We start from the raw sequence: 16,639 nt of genomic DNA, 5'->3' as shown, positions 1-16,639 counted from the left end.
GGACAGAGACGAAATACGACTCATTATTCGGCTCTGGGTGCACAACCCCTGAGAGCCCCAGACGTTCCCCCAACACAGTTTGCTACCAACCCTTACGCCCCACCCTCCTGATCTTACTGTTCCCTTTCCCCGCCCTTCACCCGCTCGTGGAATCCCAGCCAGTCCTCCCCACCGTCCGATTCCTCGAAGACGTTCCAGAACTCCCCCCACTTTCTCCACTTCAGATACCCAAGATCGTGCCCCTCCCCCTCTAATGAGTCTTTCAATACCACCCCCTCCTTTCACCGCCCCGTATAACAGCGGATCGCAGGAGAATTTCACCTGCTTCCGCTGCCGACAACCTGGACATTTCGCCAAAATATATATGGACGCCAAAAAGCCTGCGCGCCAAAAAAACCGGCGCCAAAAAGGTGACGCCGAGATGGAGGCGCCAGAAAAATGGCGCCAAAAAATCCTGCTCCGCCCCCTCACACCCCGTAAATCCTACACCTAAAAATTCCACTGAATCTCCTGCCCCACTAACCATCCCGTCAGGCCCAGTCACTGCTTGTATAAATTCCACCGCCGAACTCCCTACCCAAGAAACCTTTCCCCCTTTCCCCGGCCCCTCTATCGCGACCCTTTGCCCGCGACCTCCTCGCCGCAAACTTCCTGTATCCCCACCCCCCGCAGACGCCATAAGACCCCGACTGCCAGTAACCCTCCCCCCGAAGAGATTCCCACCTTACTGACGCTGACAGCCAACGACCAAGACAACCCTGACTTTATTACCTAAGAAGACTTCCTGACCCTCGTTTACGATGACCCCTCCGAAAATAGATATTTCACTCAGCTTAACCTTGGCGACATGAAATTACGGACTTTAATTGACTCCGGTGCCAATCGATCTTTTCTAAGCACCGAGATAGTACCTCATTTACGAAGTTACGCCGTCGACGTCGGCGAAGACGTTACATTAGGAAGCGGCGAATCAAGGCCCCTTGAGGGATGCGTCCCAATGCGATTAATTTCCGAGTCCCACCTTAGTATTGTTCCCGTTCGGCTTACGAATGCCCTGGCCTACGATTGCGTTCTCGGAATTGATGCCCTCCAGCAATTAGGGCTTAACCTCGAATGCCGTAAAAATCATAGGGACGACCCCACCAACCCCTTTATCACCCTAACCGCTCAACCCCTCACTATCTGGTACCCCTCAGACGGACACGGACCTCCTCCAAAACCCATAAACCTTGATTGACCCCCTCCCTGCAACCTTACCTCCCTAGCCGTCATTCTGGAAGATCAATCAGCTTCTCTGAGAGAGAAATTTAAAAGCTGGATCAAACCTGCCCCAGAAGTTGCTAACGTTTGTCCCCTATTGACGATGCATATTGACACGCAACGACACCCCCCTATCCGTAGTCCCACAAGACGATACGCCCCCCAAATTCTTAAAGTTGCCCGAGAGAAGACTAAGAAATTATTAGAGCAAGGGATAGTAGAACCGTCCCAAAGTGATTGGTGTAGTTGGCCCGTATTAGTTAGGAAACCCGATGACAGCTATCGACTGTGCATCGATCACCGCCGCCTTAACGCTGTCACTAAACACCTAGCCGTCTCCATGCAGTCTTGAAGATTTACTTGACTGTGCTCATGAAACGGTCTATGTGTCCAAAATAGATGTTAGCCAAGCCTTTCATCACATCCCCCTAGATGATGAGAGCAAAGAAAAGACTGCCTTCGCGATCCCTGGACTACCCCCCGGTTTATTTCAATATAAGCGGATGCCCTTCACAAGAACTAACCCCCGGAACACGAATGGTTCGTTTCCCAATTCCTCAAAAGACTGCAGGGCAATAACCTGACGGTTAACGCAGACAAGTGTTCCTTCCTTTGTGACCGCCTTGAATTCCTTGGATATATCCTCACCCCTGACGGATTAGCTGCTGACCCTGAAAAAACTGCCCGTATCACCAATTACCCCCCACCCCGAAATATCAAGGAATTGCCACGATTTCTTGGTATGGTAGAGGGGTATTCCCGATTCTTGCCCCAGTTATCCAACGACAAAGTCCCCCTCCTTCTCCTATTGCATAAAGATCAACCCTGGACCTGGACCAACGATCAACAGACTGCTTTTGACGCCCTGAAACAATCCCTTACCACTAGCCCTGTCCTAGCCCGACCCGACTTTGACAAACCCTTCACGATCCAGACCGACGTCAATGACGTGGCCATTGGAGCTGTTCTCACGCAGGAGTCCGAATTTGGCTCTGACCATCTGAATAATAAAGCTTCCGTCGGCTCTAACCGGCCCATCTATTTTACTAGTCGAGTCCTCACCCCGGCTGAGCGTAATTACACAGTAACGGAGCGTGAATGCCTCGCTGTCCTGTCGGCTATCAGAAAATTCCGTCCCTATTTTGAAGGAAGTAAATTTAGAGTCATTACCGATCACGCTAGCCTGAAATGGCTAGTCAATTTTAAAAATGCCACCGGTCGAGTAGCCCGTTGGGCCCTTGAACTCCAGTCCCATAACTTTGAGATAGTCCACCGTGAAGGATCCCTTCATGTTGTCCCCGACGCCCTTTCCCGCATTTGCCCCCATACCCTAGCCGCCCTTGACTTAATGCAGTCCTCCCCTGATAGATGGTATCAAAAGAAAAAAGTTGACGTCAAAGAAAATCCCCATAAATACCCTGACTGGACAGTGGACGACGACGTCCTTTACTTTCTACGTCCCTGCCCCGAGATTGACCCGACAGTCCCTGATTTGAACCGATGGAAGACCGTTCTTCCCCCTGGACTCAGACTCGCGACCATCCGAGATGCCCATGACAGCCCCTATGCCGCCCATGGAGGAATTGATCAGACATACCAAAGAGGTTCGACCTATTTCTATTGGCCGGGTATTTATCGCGCCGTCGCTAAATATGTGCGAGCTTGTCCCTCCTGTCAAGGGTATAAATCGATTCAAACCGGATCCCGTGGATTGATGCGCGAGCGGACGACCACAGAGCCCTGGTCCACCGTCGCGGGTGATATTATGGGCCCCTTTCCCCCCAGTCGTAGCCATAATCGCTATATCCTCGTCCTGGAGGACGTTTTCACTCGATATGTAAAATTGAAGCCCCTTCGGAAGGCCACGGCAAAAAATATTTGGAAGATCCTGTACGAAACAGTGATCCTGCGCTGGGGAAAACCGCAGTTTTTCCTCAGCGATAATGGTACGGAATTTGTAGGGAAAGATCTGGCCCAGCCCTTAGCTCAGTTAGGAATCACCCATATCACCACCCCTCCCTTCCATCCCCAGTCCAATCCTGTCGAACGAGTTAATCGATCCCTGAAACCTATGTTAGGCATTTATACGGGAGAAGATCATAGGAATTGGGACCAATTCCTCCCCGAATTTGCCTTTGCCCTCAACACTTCAATCCATTCCTCCCTTGGCCTGTCCCCAGCCTTCCTTAATATGGGTCGCATCCCCGCTCCCCCAGTCGCATTGCTGAACCAACCCCAAACCACCTGAACCCCTAACCCTACTAGAATTTATGTATGGCATGCCGAATCTAAGCTCCACCGAATATGGCGCGAGTCTTGTTTTTCGTTAGGTATACCGGATGAGGTATGCCTCATCTGGACCATTAGAGGGGCCAGTTAAGGCATGTCCTATTGGCTTTAACCTAACCTCCACCGAATCCGGTGCGACTCTTGTTTTTCGCTAGACATGCCAGATGAGGTATGCCTCATCTGGGCCTTAGACAAGCCAGATAAGGTATACCATATTGGGTATAACCTAACCTCCACCGAATTCGGCGCGAATCTTATTTTTCGATAGGCATGCCGGATGAGATATGCCTCATCTGAGCCTTAAAAGAGCCAGATAAGGGTCCATTTGCTATGCCTAATAGTAATAAATTTGGTTTATAGTAATGCTTCTATAGATGTAAAGCTATCGAAAATATTAATGGAAGATCGATGATATAAAATCATACAATTTTTTACCAATTGGCTCGAATTTTCTATCAAATTAGTTGATGTGTAGACTCTCTCAAAAATTATTAATTTTTTAATTACATAGAATTTATAGATAGAACCATAGTTCTGACTGAGGACATACTTTTATTGCTAACATTTCTTTGTAATATTAAAGTCAAATGGTTAGTCATGAGGATGCACCTCAACTTCAAGCAGTCTTACATGAACAATTGTTGAACTGGCTTGACTGGCACCTCTTTCATTCACTATGTGTGGACGGTGATATCAAATATCGTATTATCAGTTCAGAAAAGGTGGCAATTATTGAGTTGCGACATAATATTTGTGTGAACTCTTACTCTTCTTTTCATTTCATTATCCCAAAATGGAGTTGAATAACATTAAATCTCAACGAATACGCGAGCTGGCTCGATTACGAATGAGTGAACGCCGAAAAGTTCAAAAGGATCATGCCAGTGCGAATCAGAGGAGACTTGATAAAGAGTTGATAGATGACTTATTAAGTGATGAGGAATCAAATGAATCGAATGGATTATTTGCGGATAATGTCGAATTGGATTCTTCAAACATAACCTCCAAGCGAATTGCAGGTATTCATTCTGATGAGGGGATAAGTCACAGAAAGAGCAGAAGTGTCAGTGAAACAAGTGATAATTTTGAGATAGAAAACGAAGACAGGAGTGATTGTGAAAATTTGGCTGAAAATTTCTATGACTGTGAAGAACGGGATGACAGGTTGGAGAGATCCATTGGCAGCGAAAATGATATTTGGGAGGCCAGTGTCGCAGAGGAAGATTTTTCAGATTTCGATGATGAAATCGAAGCACCTGAAATTGATGAACTTCGTGAATGGTCTCTTCAAGTTCCACCACTTCCTCACACTCGAGTGGATGGTTTACTGAAAATTTTGCGAAAAAGATTATTGCCTACACTGCCAGCTTGCTCCAAGGTTTTTCTTGATACAACAAATGCTGAATATAAGATTCAAAAATATGTTGACAGTGAATTTGTTTATTTTGGAGTGGCCAAAACGCTGATTAAAACTGTTAATCCTTATTTCCATGGAACCAATGTACTTCATCTTATAATTAATGTTGATGGTATGCAATTGTTTCGGTCAAGCACTCGGCAATTTTGGCCGATACTGTGCCAAGTTTTCTCTGAAGAGACAGAATATGAACCTTTTCCTGTTGCCATTTATTCGGGAAATAAAAAACCAACTGACGTGGGAGAGTTTTTGAAAAATTTTATCGAGGAACTCGAGGAATTGCATACAAATGGATTACTGGTAAATGACCGAGTATTCAAAATTTGCCTCAAAGGATTTGTCTGTGACACGCCTGCTCGTGCCTTTTTGAAACAAATCAAAGGACATGGAGCATATTGGGGTTGCGAGAGGTGCACTGTGAAGGGAGAGTATGAGCAGCATCGAGTTATCTACGTTGATGTTGATGCTGAAGAAAGGACTGACACATCGTTCCCATCGAATCCTGAGCATCACACCGGCATCTCTCCTTTACTGAAGATTAAACCTGCTGTGAACATGATCGATATGTTCGTCCTCGATTTCATGCATCTATTATGTTTAGGTGTGATGAAAAAGCTGTTAAATTATTGGATTTCTGGAAAACAATCAAAAACGAAGTTAAGCCAACAAACACAATTGCTTTTGTCTAAATTACTAACTAACTTACAATCACAGATACCTGCTGAATTCCAAAGAACCACTAGATCTTTGACAAATTTTGAACTTTTTAAGGCGGTGGAGTTCAAATTTATTCTTCTCTATGCTGGACCAGTGATCTTTCGAAAGATATTATCTGACAAAGTTTTTAAACATTTCTTACTACTGCATGCAGCATGTAGAGTTTTGTGTTCGAAGGAAGAGGCTCTAAAAAACTGGGAATGTGCAGAAATTTACCTCAGAAAATTTGTTGAATTAGCATCAAAATTATACGGAAAGACTATTTTAATTGGAAATATTCATAATCTTATACATTTAGCTGATGACGTCAAAAACATGGAATGTCCCCTCTACCACATTTCAGCATTCCCTTTCGAGAATGCACTTGGCAAAATTAAAAAGCTCCTTCGAACAGGTAACAGACCTCTTGCCCAAGTATGTCGTCGATTGCATGAGTTATTTTTTGCTAGATCTCCAAAGCTTTCAACTCCATCTTCTTCGATAAAAATATTGAAGAGTCTCTGTGCCGATTCAAATGGGAAAATTATTATTAAGCGTTTAATGTACAAAGGAATTATTCTTACACCCACAGCTCCCAATAATACAGTACTTTTAAACACTGGAATACTTTTAGCAATTAATGAAATTTATCTTCTACCCAATGAGACATTTGAGAATATTGAAATTCGTGGAATTCAGCTGGTTAAAATAAAATCCATATTCACGTATCCTTGTGATTCTGCCGATTTAAATATGTGGTGTGTTAGTAAAAAGAAAGGAAAGCTGTTAACACGAAAATTGAATTGTGTCTTACAAAAAATGGTTACTCTAGAAATGAGTGATAAAGAAGAAAAGATCTATACAATGCCATTACTGCATATGTAATTTCCAAGCATATGGCTCTTAAATGATCCATCATTGATCATTTTCAATTATATGCTTTGAATAAACTTAATGAAATATTGAAATTCGCGTTTTTACTTCGACTTCCACGTTGGGTTATTATTATTTTTCATTCACAAAGGATACTGCACTAACACCTTGGACTTCACTCTCATGCCAATGAAAGCAAGTCTTGTAACCGTGTACTAAAATACATCTTTGAATCCATGGGTTAATTAACTCTGGTTTTAATTTTTTATCTTCATTCAGGTTCCACACCGTTTTTCAATAAATTGAATTTAACGCATGTGAAATGAATTTCCTATTTGAGAGCGCTGTTATTTCCTCCGAAAAATGGAATAAGTATTACTTTCTTTAAGGATAGTTGATTGCATAAACGCATCAGAACATTTATTCTGATCCTGTGGTGAAAATTTTCACGCCTGATCGCGGAATCTCTTGGGTTATCATTTAAACAAGGTAATTATGAAGTCGATCAATTTCTATCGAATAATATTGCTTGATATCAATTGATTTTTTGTAAAAAACAAAATATTGATATTTATACTTTTGACGGTGAGCTTAGTTGCATACGCAATCTGCTGTAAAAAGCGTGTAATTTTTTCCAATTGTCATAATTTGTTTTTCAACTAGAATATATTGGTTCAAGTGGTCCATGATTATTAATCCGAATGATAATAAATGGGAAATAATTGGTAAAACTGAAAAAAGTTCGATGAATCGATTCATCCATTGATTTTCATAACCTCAAGATGGCCAACATTGACAGGGCGTCATGGCACCCAACTGAGTTTCAGTGTTATGCCGGTTGTGATGCAACGTACTCTTCACCGGCATTCTGCATCTACAATTGCATGTTTCGTTATTTTTACTGCCTAAATGTTATTCGCGAGTGTAATAATCGATTAATTAATTACCCGGTTCGTTCATAACTTCACCAAAAAAGGTTCGTTGTCATGTGAATCATTTATATTGGTCTAATAGAAGGATTGTGATCTGCATCAAATTGTGAATCAGTGAACCACTGGAAGATTTACCTATCTCTCAAAAATATCAGAGAAGACCGTTTTTTGTAACCTTTAAATTTTCTCATTAGTAAACTATATTGAAAGTCATAAAGTCACAACGTTTGATAGACCAAAATTACGTATTGTATACGTAGGCCAACCTAACCTGCAATGTTTCTGTGTTCATTTACGCATAATAACATCTTATTTTGCATATTTATAGATGAATGTTTCAATATCTCCAAAATACAAGTGTGTAATTTTTCCCAACAAATCTTGGCCTGTCCATGAGGTCGAAATCCGAGGAGTAGCAGGTAAATAAATTGTAAATTGTTTTTGAACTCAAAAATTAAAAAAAAGATGCATCTAATCCAATTTCAGCAATTTAAAATTTTCCATAACAATCACCGTCACCTTCCAGATGTTGGGTGATTTTTGACTTGACCTCTAATTTTATGGTTAAAAATTGAGTTTGAATTTGTCAAAAAATATGTCTTCTCTTCCACCGTAGAGAATAATATTGTTTAATTGTAAATAGATATGAACAGATATGGTCTTCATATATTGGCACACCACGAAAAGTAATTAAGGAAAACAAAATTTAATTTATACAAAATAAAATCTTCATTGATGCGATTTTTTATCGTGAAATATATACTAATGGTGTAGAATCATATTGACATTGTTCCTAAAAAAAACTGAGAGAACATTGGACTGATCGATTTCGTCTTAAAAAAATTATTTCCTAACAAATGAAAACCATTCTTGTCAATATCGATTTCGACATAGAAAATATAAAAAATATAATTTTCTATGATGGAAGGTAAAAATGATTGTTAAAACTTCAATCTTGATTCCCAGCTGTAAAACCAATTGTTAGCTCTAGAAAACGTTGTTCGCCAGAAATAATGGTGTTACTTGTCTTTATTAGATATTTATGATGAACTTGAGGAGAAGTTAAGGATCCTAGGCCAGAAAAGCTTTGCTTTCTCATCAGACACCGATGTTTCTCCCAAAGAGAGGGGACTTCTTGAAAGAGAAAAATATAAATGCCGAACAGTGAAAAATAATGCTGCGGGAATGTCCCAATTGTTTGAGGATGCACGACAGAGTCTCAAGTAGCAAAAAAGTTCATCAAGAGTCCAATGCAAGGATGCTGCTATACGTAAAACTCTATCAAAGCAGCAAAACGGCAACGATTTTATGCATAAATCTGATTCAGAAAAATCTGTTTCATCTGCTGATGGGAGCACAACGTTGTTTTCGGTCTCCCCAACAACACTTCAATTAAATAAAACGTCAAAACGTCGATCAACAATCTTAAATACTTCTTCAGAGACATCTCCCCAGCTTCCACAAAAAAAAAAAAAAAAGGTGAGAATCTCGAACGTCATGAGTCTAACAAATTAACGGCGATGCGTAAAGCCCCAAAGCATGTTGAAGTGGACGCAATCATTGTTCGATCAGAAATAAATCGAAAAGATCAACCTGAGGATGCGATCGTCCTGGGACCTTCCAGAGATCGAAGAGATGGTGAACAATGGCTAGCTACTCCACAGATGATTCACGAATCCTCAGAAGCTTTAAATATTTCAACTCAAACTCTACCTATGAGCTCTTCAATTTCGTCCCACTTTTCACTTTTGACATCCCCAAAGCCGATAGGCAGTTCTAGTCCAAGATCGCCGCTGAAGGATATCGGCAATAGAGTCACAATGCGGAAGCTTAAGAGTTCAGGCATCAATCTTACAAAGCCAAGGCAATCACCAGCCTCGTTCTCCAGACCTATTAAAGATTTAGATGATGATGGATTGGAAGATGAAAGTACGTTTTATTCTTAGCATTTTTCGTCGTTTGATTGTTATTTTTATTTAACTTTACATTTTTATGTAATTCTACTCTGTTTTTTTTTTATGTAGAAAAAGATTTAAAGGAAATCATGATCATGTGTTGCCGACAAGTGCGTATGATTGGACACAAAATAGATCGTCTGAAGGGTCAATTTGTAGAGATGAAAAATGAAATAACTCATCTAAGAAGTGCCCCCCATCCAAGCCAATTAATCGATGGATTTGGTATAGAATCAGAAGGAGATGAGGCCAGAGATGGATTCAAACTACCGTGTAAGACTCTGGAAGAATTGAGAGCTTTTGACAAGCAATTGGAAGAGGATAAGTCTTACAGGAAAAAAATTGTGAGTTTTTTCATCAGCATGGCGATTTATCACACATCGCAAAAAAATCTTTGTTTGAGGGCTTAAAACATTTGAAATTAATGCTAGGCATAGAGTAAAGTAACGATTTTAAAATTCCAATTTTTGCATTCCGAACAAATTTCTATACAAATTTTCAAGATTCAATTCCACCCTTAAAATTGTCTATTTAATCTTTCAAAAAATCTTTAGTTTGAGATTTTTAAATCTGAAATATGACGGACATCACATTTTATCAGTGCATGAAGGTGCATAAGTGCATCAACAAAGAGCTTTCACTCTCGCGAAATTTGGGCGTAGTTCTTCGCAAATTTCTCACACAACAAGTGGGAAATAAGATGACCCCTTTGAAAAAGGTGCAGGGCAAAGAGCTGTTCAAGAATCTGAAATTTTATGGTTGTCTTATTGGTAAGAGCACTTTTATTAAGATAACCATTTAATTATTTTGAGCACTTTCTCCGAAGAATGATCACTTCGAACATTATTTTTTCCTCAGCTGTTTTTGGTTTAAATTTTGGATCTAAAAAAGAACCTTTGGAACGTAAGACTTTCAATGTTGCATTAAGTGGGGCTTTGAACAATTCTGGAGACTGGGATGGTGGACGATCTCGTCGAGCTAAACGCACTAAGTTGAAGGAACCAATCAATCCAGAGTATGGCGACGCATTCATGGCAGAGATATTAGCAGAAAATGAGATTGTTACAAACAGTCGAAGAGACGAAAGAAATGGCGACTAGCTTTATGGAAAAAAAACAACTCAATTCGTCTAGGAAAGCCATTTTATCCATTAATAGTAGAAATTAATGTTATTGATGTTGATGTTAGAAAAAGTTTAAAAAAAGATTACGTTTTTATTTTTCAAAGGAAGAATGTTCAAAAATATAGGTTCTAATCTGCAATAATGCTTTGCTAATACGTACATTTTCATCATATAGTTTCATTGAGAAAAATGCAAAAAATGGAATGAATGGATTTAATAATACAATTTTTTTCATATGATACTGTTCCTTTTCAAACGTTCAAAATAAATATAAACAAATATAAATACATTGTAGTTTTCACTTTCCTTCGGCACCGACTCAGAGCCGAATCAGGGCCTCACCTGATTGCCGTATGTGGCACAAATACGGTTAAGATTGTCCGGCCCGGACATCAAAAACGCGTAACGCGCCTTATCCGGGCCAGATTCGGCTGACCGTACTAGCGCCAAACATGACGTTCGGCGTGCCATAGTCGGACCGGACGGTTTGCCGAGCCAAATTTCTAGTAGGGAACCTCGTCACCCCCGGGACCGTGGCAGTCACGCGTTGAACGCATAACATATTTTTATGATCTTGCTCGTAAATACATGGGTGAAACATTCGCGAAACAAGCCGAACGATATAATCAAGGACGGAAAGATCTCGCTTTTGCGGTCGGGGACCTGGTTCTGCGAAAACACCGCCTCCTCTCCCGTGCAGCTACCCATTTCACCGCTAAGTCAGCCCCCAAATACGATGGTCCTTATCTTGTTTTAAACGTAATTTCCCCTATAATGTACGACTAGGAAGACCTGCATGGTGACCGAATTCCCAAAATTCATATTTCTGACCTCAGACCCTTTGTCATCCGTCCCCCTTTAGATACCATCGAGAACACGAAAAATGAGGAGGATTCCCCGCGAGGTGAGAGTGCCGTATCGGGCCCCAGTAGGAGAGGTGACACCCAGCTCACCACCACCCACACCGGAGTGGTTGGCTACGGAGGAGATGCTGCGGCAAGCCCGCCAAGAAACCGAATATTATCGGAGGTATGGACACCCAACGATCAAGAGTCCCTGGTCAGCGACGACATCGGAGGCCACCTCCACGGTGAGCCTGGACTTGGAGGCTTCCCACACTAGACCCCCATGGAATCCGACGAGGAAAACCCGCGAGGACTCTCGCTCCCCCCCTCACCGGTTCCCTCAGGAGAACTCAACACCCCCCTCTCACTATCCCCCCCCGTCTATCAGCAGTTCCAACCCTCCTCGTCAGAAGACGAGGCCGTCCCAGCAAAATCCCCGCTCTCCCCCTCACCAACCACAGAGACTTCGAGCCCATCGCCAACCGGCTCAGATCCAGAAATCCCTGAATTCCCCCTCCAATTATCCCCTCTCAGACGTCCCCACACCCCCCGTAGTTTCCTAATGAGCCTTAATATCCCCTCAGCTTCCTTAAACGTTGCCCAAACCCAACCCACAAGAACCATCCCTGCCCTGATGTCCTTCCACATCCCTCGACCGGCAAACCTCCCCCAAGCTGTGCACCATCACGCCCCAAGCCCTCTTCCAATCCCTCCCCCAAACCCTCTCCCAAGCACTCCCAGTATGTGCGACGAGCCCCTGGATTCCCTCAATTGGCCGCCATCCCTAAACACTCCCCCCTCCTCTTCACCGGTTGTTGGCAGTGCAACGGAGCCCACCAGTCGAGCATTGGCCCCATCGGTGCCCGCCGTTGTTACTTCTGTGGCCGATGGGGGGAGGATGTTCGCACCTGCCCCGACTGCAGGTTCCTGCCCTAGACGGATCCCGACGACGACCCCTCGTTTCTTCATTCTTATTTCGATGTACAGAATATTATATATTTTCCTTTGTTTCTATCAATAAACCTTCCTGTACAGTTTATAAATTGCTTAGTTATGATTTTCCTCGTTTGCCTTGTTGATGCTCCCCCTATTTATTTGTAAGTTGAGGAAATTATTTGCGAAGCGGGAAATTCATCCGCAGAGAAACCCTGCTGGGTTAAGGGGAAAGCAGGGGTACCTTATAAGTTGTGATAAATTAATCCTTGTCAAGTTGTCCTAACCGCCTTCTAGCCTCTCTTCTAGCTCGCCGTTCCTGGAGTCGACGCTGGATAAGCAAGCACAGGGTTTGATATCGTTCAACATGGGGTTCTAGAAACCCCATGTGTTCTCTACCCCCGGGACAGCTGTGACGAGGCAATCTAACCTTAAAGGTTATTTTGACACCCCCCCCCGCGCGGCCCCTATACTAATGATATATTTATTCATTTCTCACTCACCGTTGCAGAACCCCTTCCCATACAAGTCCTTCCCCTTCCCCCAATCCCCTACTCGGCGCGCTCGGACAGCGCGACAACTATCGGGGAAATCACCACTGGAGGATAGGATGAGGTAGCTCGTCCCCCTCCTTCCCGCAGTCCCCTACTCTCCGCGCTCACTCACCAACGAAGGAGTGGATGACTCAGCTCGCCCCCCCGCCGCAGTCCCCTGTTCACCACGCGATTCGGGACAATGGGCGCACACGCACATTGCGTAGTGCGCCTCCCCGCTATCCCTCGGCCTCCGAAGATGCCCACAAGCGTCGAGCGGTGGATCAAGGGGATGCGGATGTGTCGTCCCCGGAAAGGGACGAATCTAGACCGAGGACCCCCGAATACTTCGAGGAGATCCTCAACTGGCCTATCAATCGTCATTCGTCGTCCAGCTGTCTTGATAGTCAGTACGTTCTCAAAAATCTATATGTAAATCAATCGCGGAAGATAGTGAGTGACCCAGGACCTTCCGAGCTGTGAGAGAGGCTATTCTGGACCAGTACCAACCTCGTTTCACCCCAGGAAAAGGGTGGACAACCATCAGACTCACAGAGGAGAGGAAAACCTGAGAAAATCAGGGAATTGGCATCATTCGAGTGAGTACCCCCTTTCTTTCCCCCCTTCACCCGGCGGCGTGATTTCCCGCAGCTATATTTCCTGGAACCCCTCCAACGGTGACGATTGACATTGTTCTTTTTTCTTTCGATTATTAATATCATTATCATTTGTATTATTCGATTTACGATTATTGGTTCCCTCCATTCACCCCTTTTTTCTAGTAAATGTAGAGCCACCCCCTTTTCTTTGCAGTATATAAAGAGTGGTCCGACAAGCCACCTGTCTACCCCCCACCCCGAGAATTCCAAGAAACAGGCATTATTTTCTGTAATTGCAATTTGGACAAAACATTGTAAAATCCCATAATTATCATTTTGAATAAATCTATTTAATGTTAACAGCCTTTGCCACCTTTTTATTTTCTCTGACCCGCCCTCTAATGAATAATAAATAATGAGAATAAAGGTCACAAGGGTTATGTTAAAAAAAAAAAGAAATTAAAGCGAATATTTACTTGAAAAATTTATTTTTATTAAAAAACTTCCAACTAAGGTACATGTTTTTTAACAATAAAATTAAACCTAAAATACTTATTGTTGATGAATATTTAATGTTAAAACCAAGGGGAATAGACAAGAATATGGGAAAAAAGAAAATATTTGTTTAAAAAAGAACACAAATATTTATTTAAAAAAATTTGCTATTAAAAAACCTTTACGTTAAAATCCAATTTTTTTTTAATGTCGTTTTTGTATTTCCATTTTATAATTTAAGAGTAAGGGAAATAAATTACGCAAATTAAATAAATAGAAAAAAAAAATTTATTGAACATTTTTTTTTTATTCAAAAAAAAAATCTTAAAACTAAAATATGATTAAAATAATCTTTTTTTTTTTGTTGAACAATCTGAAATGTACTTTACAATTTTTTTTTAATCTGCGATTGATGGCGGGGGGGGGCGTCATTCCCGCTGCTCCAGGGACCAGTCCTCCTCCGTCAGATCGGGCTGGGCAGGTTCCCCCCCCAAGAGGATCCGGAGGCTCGAGGCATCCTCCACGTCGTATAGGGCGAGCACCTGCTCTCCCTCGGCCACCAAGCCACGCGCCTCTGAGCGCGGATCCACCGGGCCCTCGGGGTATCTGAGACGACACCCAGACACCCCTCCCTGCGAGCCCCGCGCTGCAGCAAAAAAGAAGAAACACCACATTAATATCATATATATATATTGTAAGGAATTCCAAAGGAATCCCTTGAAGGTCTATACCAACCTGGATTTCGTGAGTAAAAGAGAGAGAGAGAAAATAAATCAGTAAGAATTTAGAACGAGGGATTAATTTAATTATTTTTAAGAGATCTAAAATATATAATTTTGCGTTTTTAGTTAATTAGGTTTCGGAATAGTAAAATCAGTAGCTATATGGAATTTTTGTTACGTTTATTGGGTTTTGCGGATAATTGACGCGTGTCGCGGTTTGGCAATTTTGGTTATTGGTTCAAGGAGAATTATTACGCTTTTAGGCCAAGATATTACCGAGCCACGTAATTTATTCGAATTGAAACCCCTCTATTGTTTTCGCGGAAACGTGTAGGTGCAGGTGAAATACTGCCGCTCAGATAAGTGGATTTACGGGTGTCGGTTAGAAAAACTATTTTTTCCACACGAGCAGTAAAAGGGCGAAACGTCAATGTGAATAATTAATTAACACAACACTGATATTTAAAGTAAACTATATTCCTTTTAATACAGAGATGCACAAATTAATAGAAAATAGAATAGGAACGAGCAAGTAGAAAAAATGGATGATTCCACGATGAACTCGTATTCGGAACTGAACTGAGTGGAAGGGAAGGAGATTTGAAAAAGGGAAATTCTGCAAGGGGTGGGAATGAATAAAAGGAGACGTGATTGGTCACTTCCAGATTGGAAAGGTTATTTTATTGGAGGAATTTTCTCGGAGGAAAATGAAGATAGGAAGCACTTAGAGGATAGGGGGAATGAGGCCCAAAGGGTCCGAGGGTCAGGCAAGGTGTCATAAATGGCAGACCGAGGAAAATTGGTATGAGGATTGACCCAGCCATAAAGGTATCCAGGCATAAGTACATGAAAGTGGAAAAATGCTAACATGTATATATTTGGTCACCAAATGTGAACCATAAAAGCAAACCTCAATTTAGCCTGTCTTCACCTTTATGGCTGAACTGATGACGGTGTTGGGGGCAAATGTGGGCATTTTGGAAAAAGGAGAGGACAGAGAATTTTTAATGGGGGACAGACCCAAAAGGGGAATTCCCAAAGGCTGTAAGATTGGCCTATTTGCACCTTGCACACATTCCGCGTCGGAACAACGGGGTAGGATGGGTTTTGAGTTTAGTTTTAGGGTGGAAGGCCACGCGAGTAATCACGACCATTACCATCGCGTGGATTGCCAAAGGTCGATTTAGGTTACGTTTACGTTAAAATTTAGAGCGACAGAAAATAAAAACAAATCGCGAAAATATTATTTTGTTTTAGTTATTTAGTTACGTTTCTCCTAACCCCGGAGATCCCGAGAATACGACCGCGGAGATAGAATTTGAGTTACGCGAACATTTGAACTTTCGCGCCGAGACCTGCTAGGCCAACTCTGCGTTGCCATAACGCCTGGAGCGCTACGCTCCCGTCGGTCGCCATGCGCCAACCTGTCGCGTAGCAACAGTTTGCTACGCAGACGTCGCCGACATCACCACGTGTGGTATCAACGTCAAGCGAATTAAATAGTGAATTTAGTGATAATTAGTTAATTAGTTGTGCTCGAACCATCGCCAGGAGAACACCAAATCATCAGGACAACTATTCGAGGACCATTGAAGTCGAATTGACCCGTTGTCCGAGAGATAGTCGATCATTGTCTCCCAGCGCGTACACGTCGCAACCGTGAGGTTTTTATTTATTGTTAATAATGCTTATTAGAGATTAAAATAACTAGTCCTGATTCTCACCTCAGGGTAATAGTCATTGTTCCGGTTAATTTATTAAGATTTTGCTCTGAGCGGTAGAGCCTAAATAACGCCAAAACCATGCAGTTACGTCTTTTACGTTTAACGTCTTTTATATTGCTTAACAATTGCCTAGCAATTGCAAGCCATGCCAGGGTGACGCAATACTCATGACCTTGATGAGGACACACCTGTTGTGGAATTTGGGAGAATATTCTCGTATTGAGGAAATACCTTGCGCTAGTC

The 16,639-nt window shown here is 42.4% G+C and overlaps 2 protein-coding genes across 2 annotated transcripts; both read left to right on the top strand.

Moving 5' to 3' along the window:
- Positions 1–4,224: 4,224 nt before the first annotated feature.
- On the top strand, positions 4,225–6,615 carry LOC135170747 (uncharacterized). Its single transcript, XM_064136803.1, has one exon. It carries the CDS (start codon positions 4,343–4,345, stop codon positions 6,545–6,547), a length of 2,205 nt encoding a protein of 734 aa, XP_063992873.1. The 5' UTR covers positions 4,225–4,342; the 3' UTR covers positions 6,548–6,615.
- Positions 6,616–7,203: 588 nt separating this feature from the next.
- LOC135170822 (uncharacterized) lies at positions 7,204–10,801 on the top strand. The gene is made up of 6 exons (XM_064136887.1): positions 7,204–7,511; positions 7,796–7,886; positions 8,504–9,396; positions 9,492–9,766; positions 10,024–10,192; positions 10,281–10,801. Exons 3-6 carry the CDS (start codon positions 8,988–8,990, stop codon positions 10,520–10,522), a joined length of 1,095 nt encoding a protein of 364 aa, XP_063992957.1. The 5' UTR covers positions 7,204–7,511; positions 7,796–7,886; positions 8,504–8,987; the 3' UTR covers positions 10,523–10,801.
- The last annotated feature ends 5,838 nt before the right edge of the window (positions 10,802–16,639 follow it).

Source organism: Diachasmimorpha longicaudata, chromosome 18, assembly GCF_034640455.1.
Source record: "Diachasmimorpha longicaudata isolate KC_UGA_2023 chromosome 18, iyDiaLong2, whole genome shotgun sequence".
In the NCBI taxonomy this organism is placed as follows: Eukaryota; Metazoa; Arthropoda; class Insecta; order Hymenoptera; family Braconidae; genus Diachasmimorpha; species Diachasmimorpha longicaudata.
The sequence above is the reverse complement of the archived record's forward strand: the minus strand, read 5'-3'. Positions and strand labels throughout refer to the sequence as shown.

Coding starts and splice junctions, on each gene's coding strand:
- LOC135170822 (XM_064136887.1), top strand. CDS start 8,988: ATGCGTAAAGCCCCAAAGCATGTTGAAGTGGACGCAATCATTGTTCGA. Junction 9,767..10,023: donor AGTCTTACAGGAAAAAAATT/GTGAGTTTTTTC, acceptor ACATTTTATCAG/TGCATGAAGGTGCATAAGTG. Junction 10,193..10,280: donor ATTTTATGGTTGTCTTATTG/GTAAGAGCACTT, acceptor TTTTTTCCTCAG/CTGTTTTTGGTTTAAATTTT.
- LOC135170747 (XM_064136803.1), top strand. CDS start 4,343: ATGGAGTTGAATAACATTAAATCTCAACGAATACGCGAGCTGGCTCGA.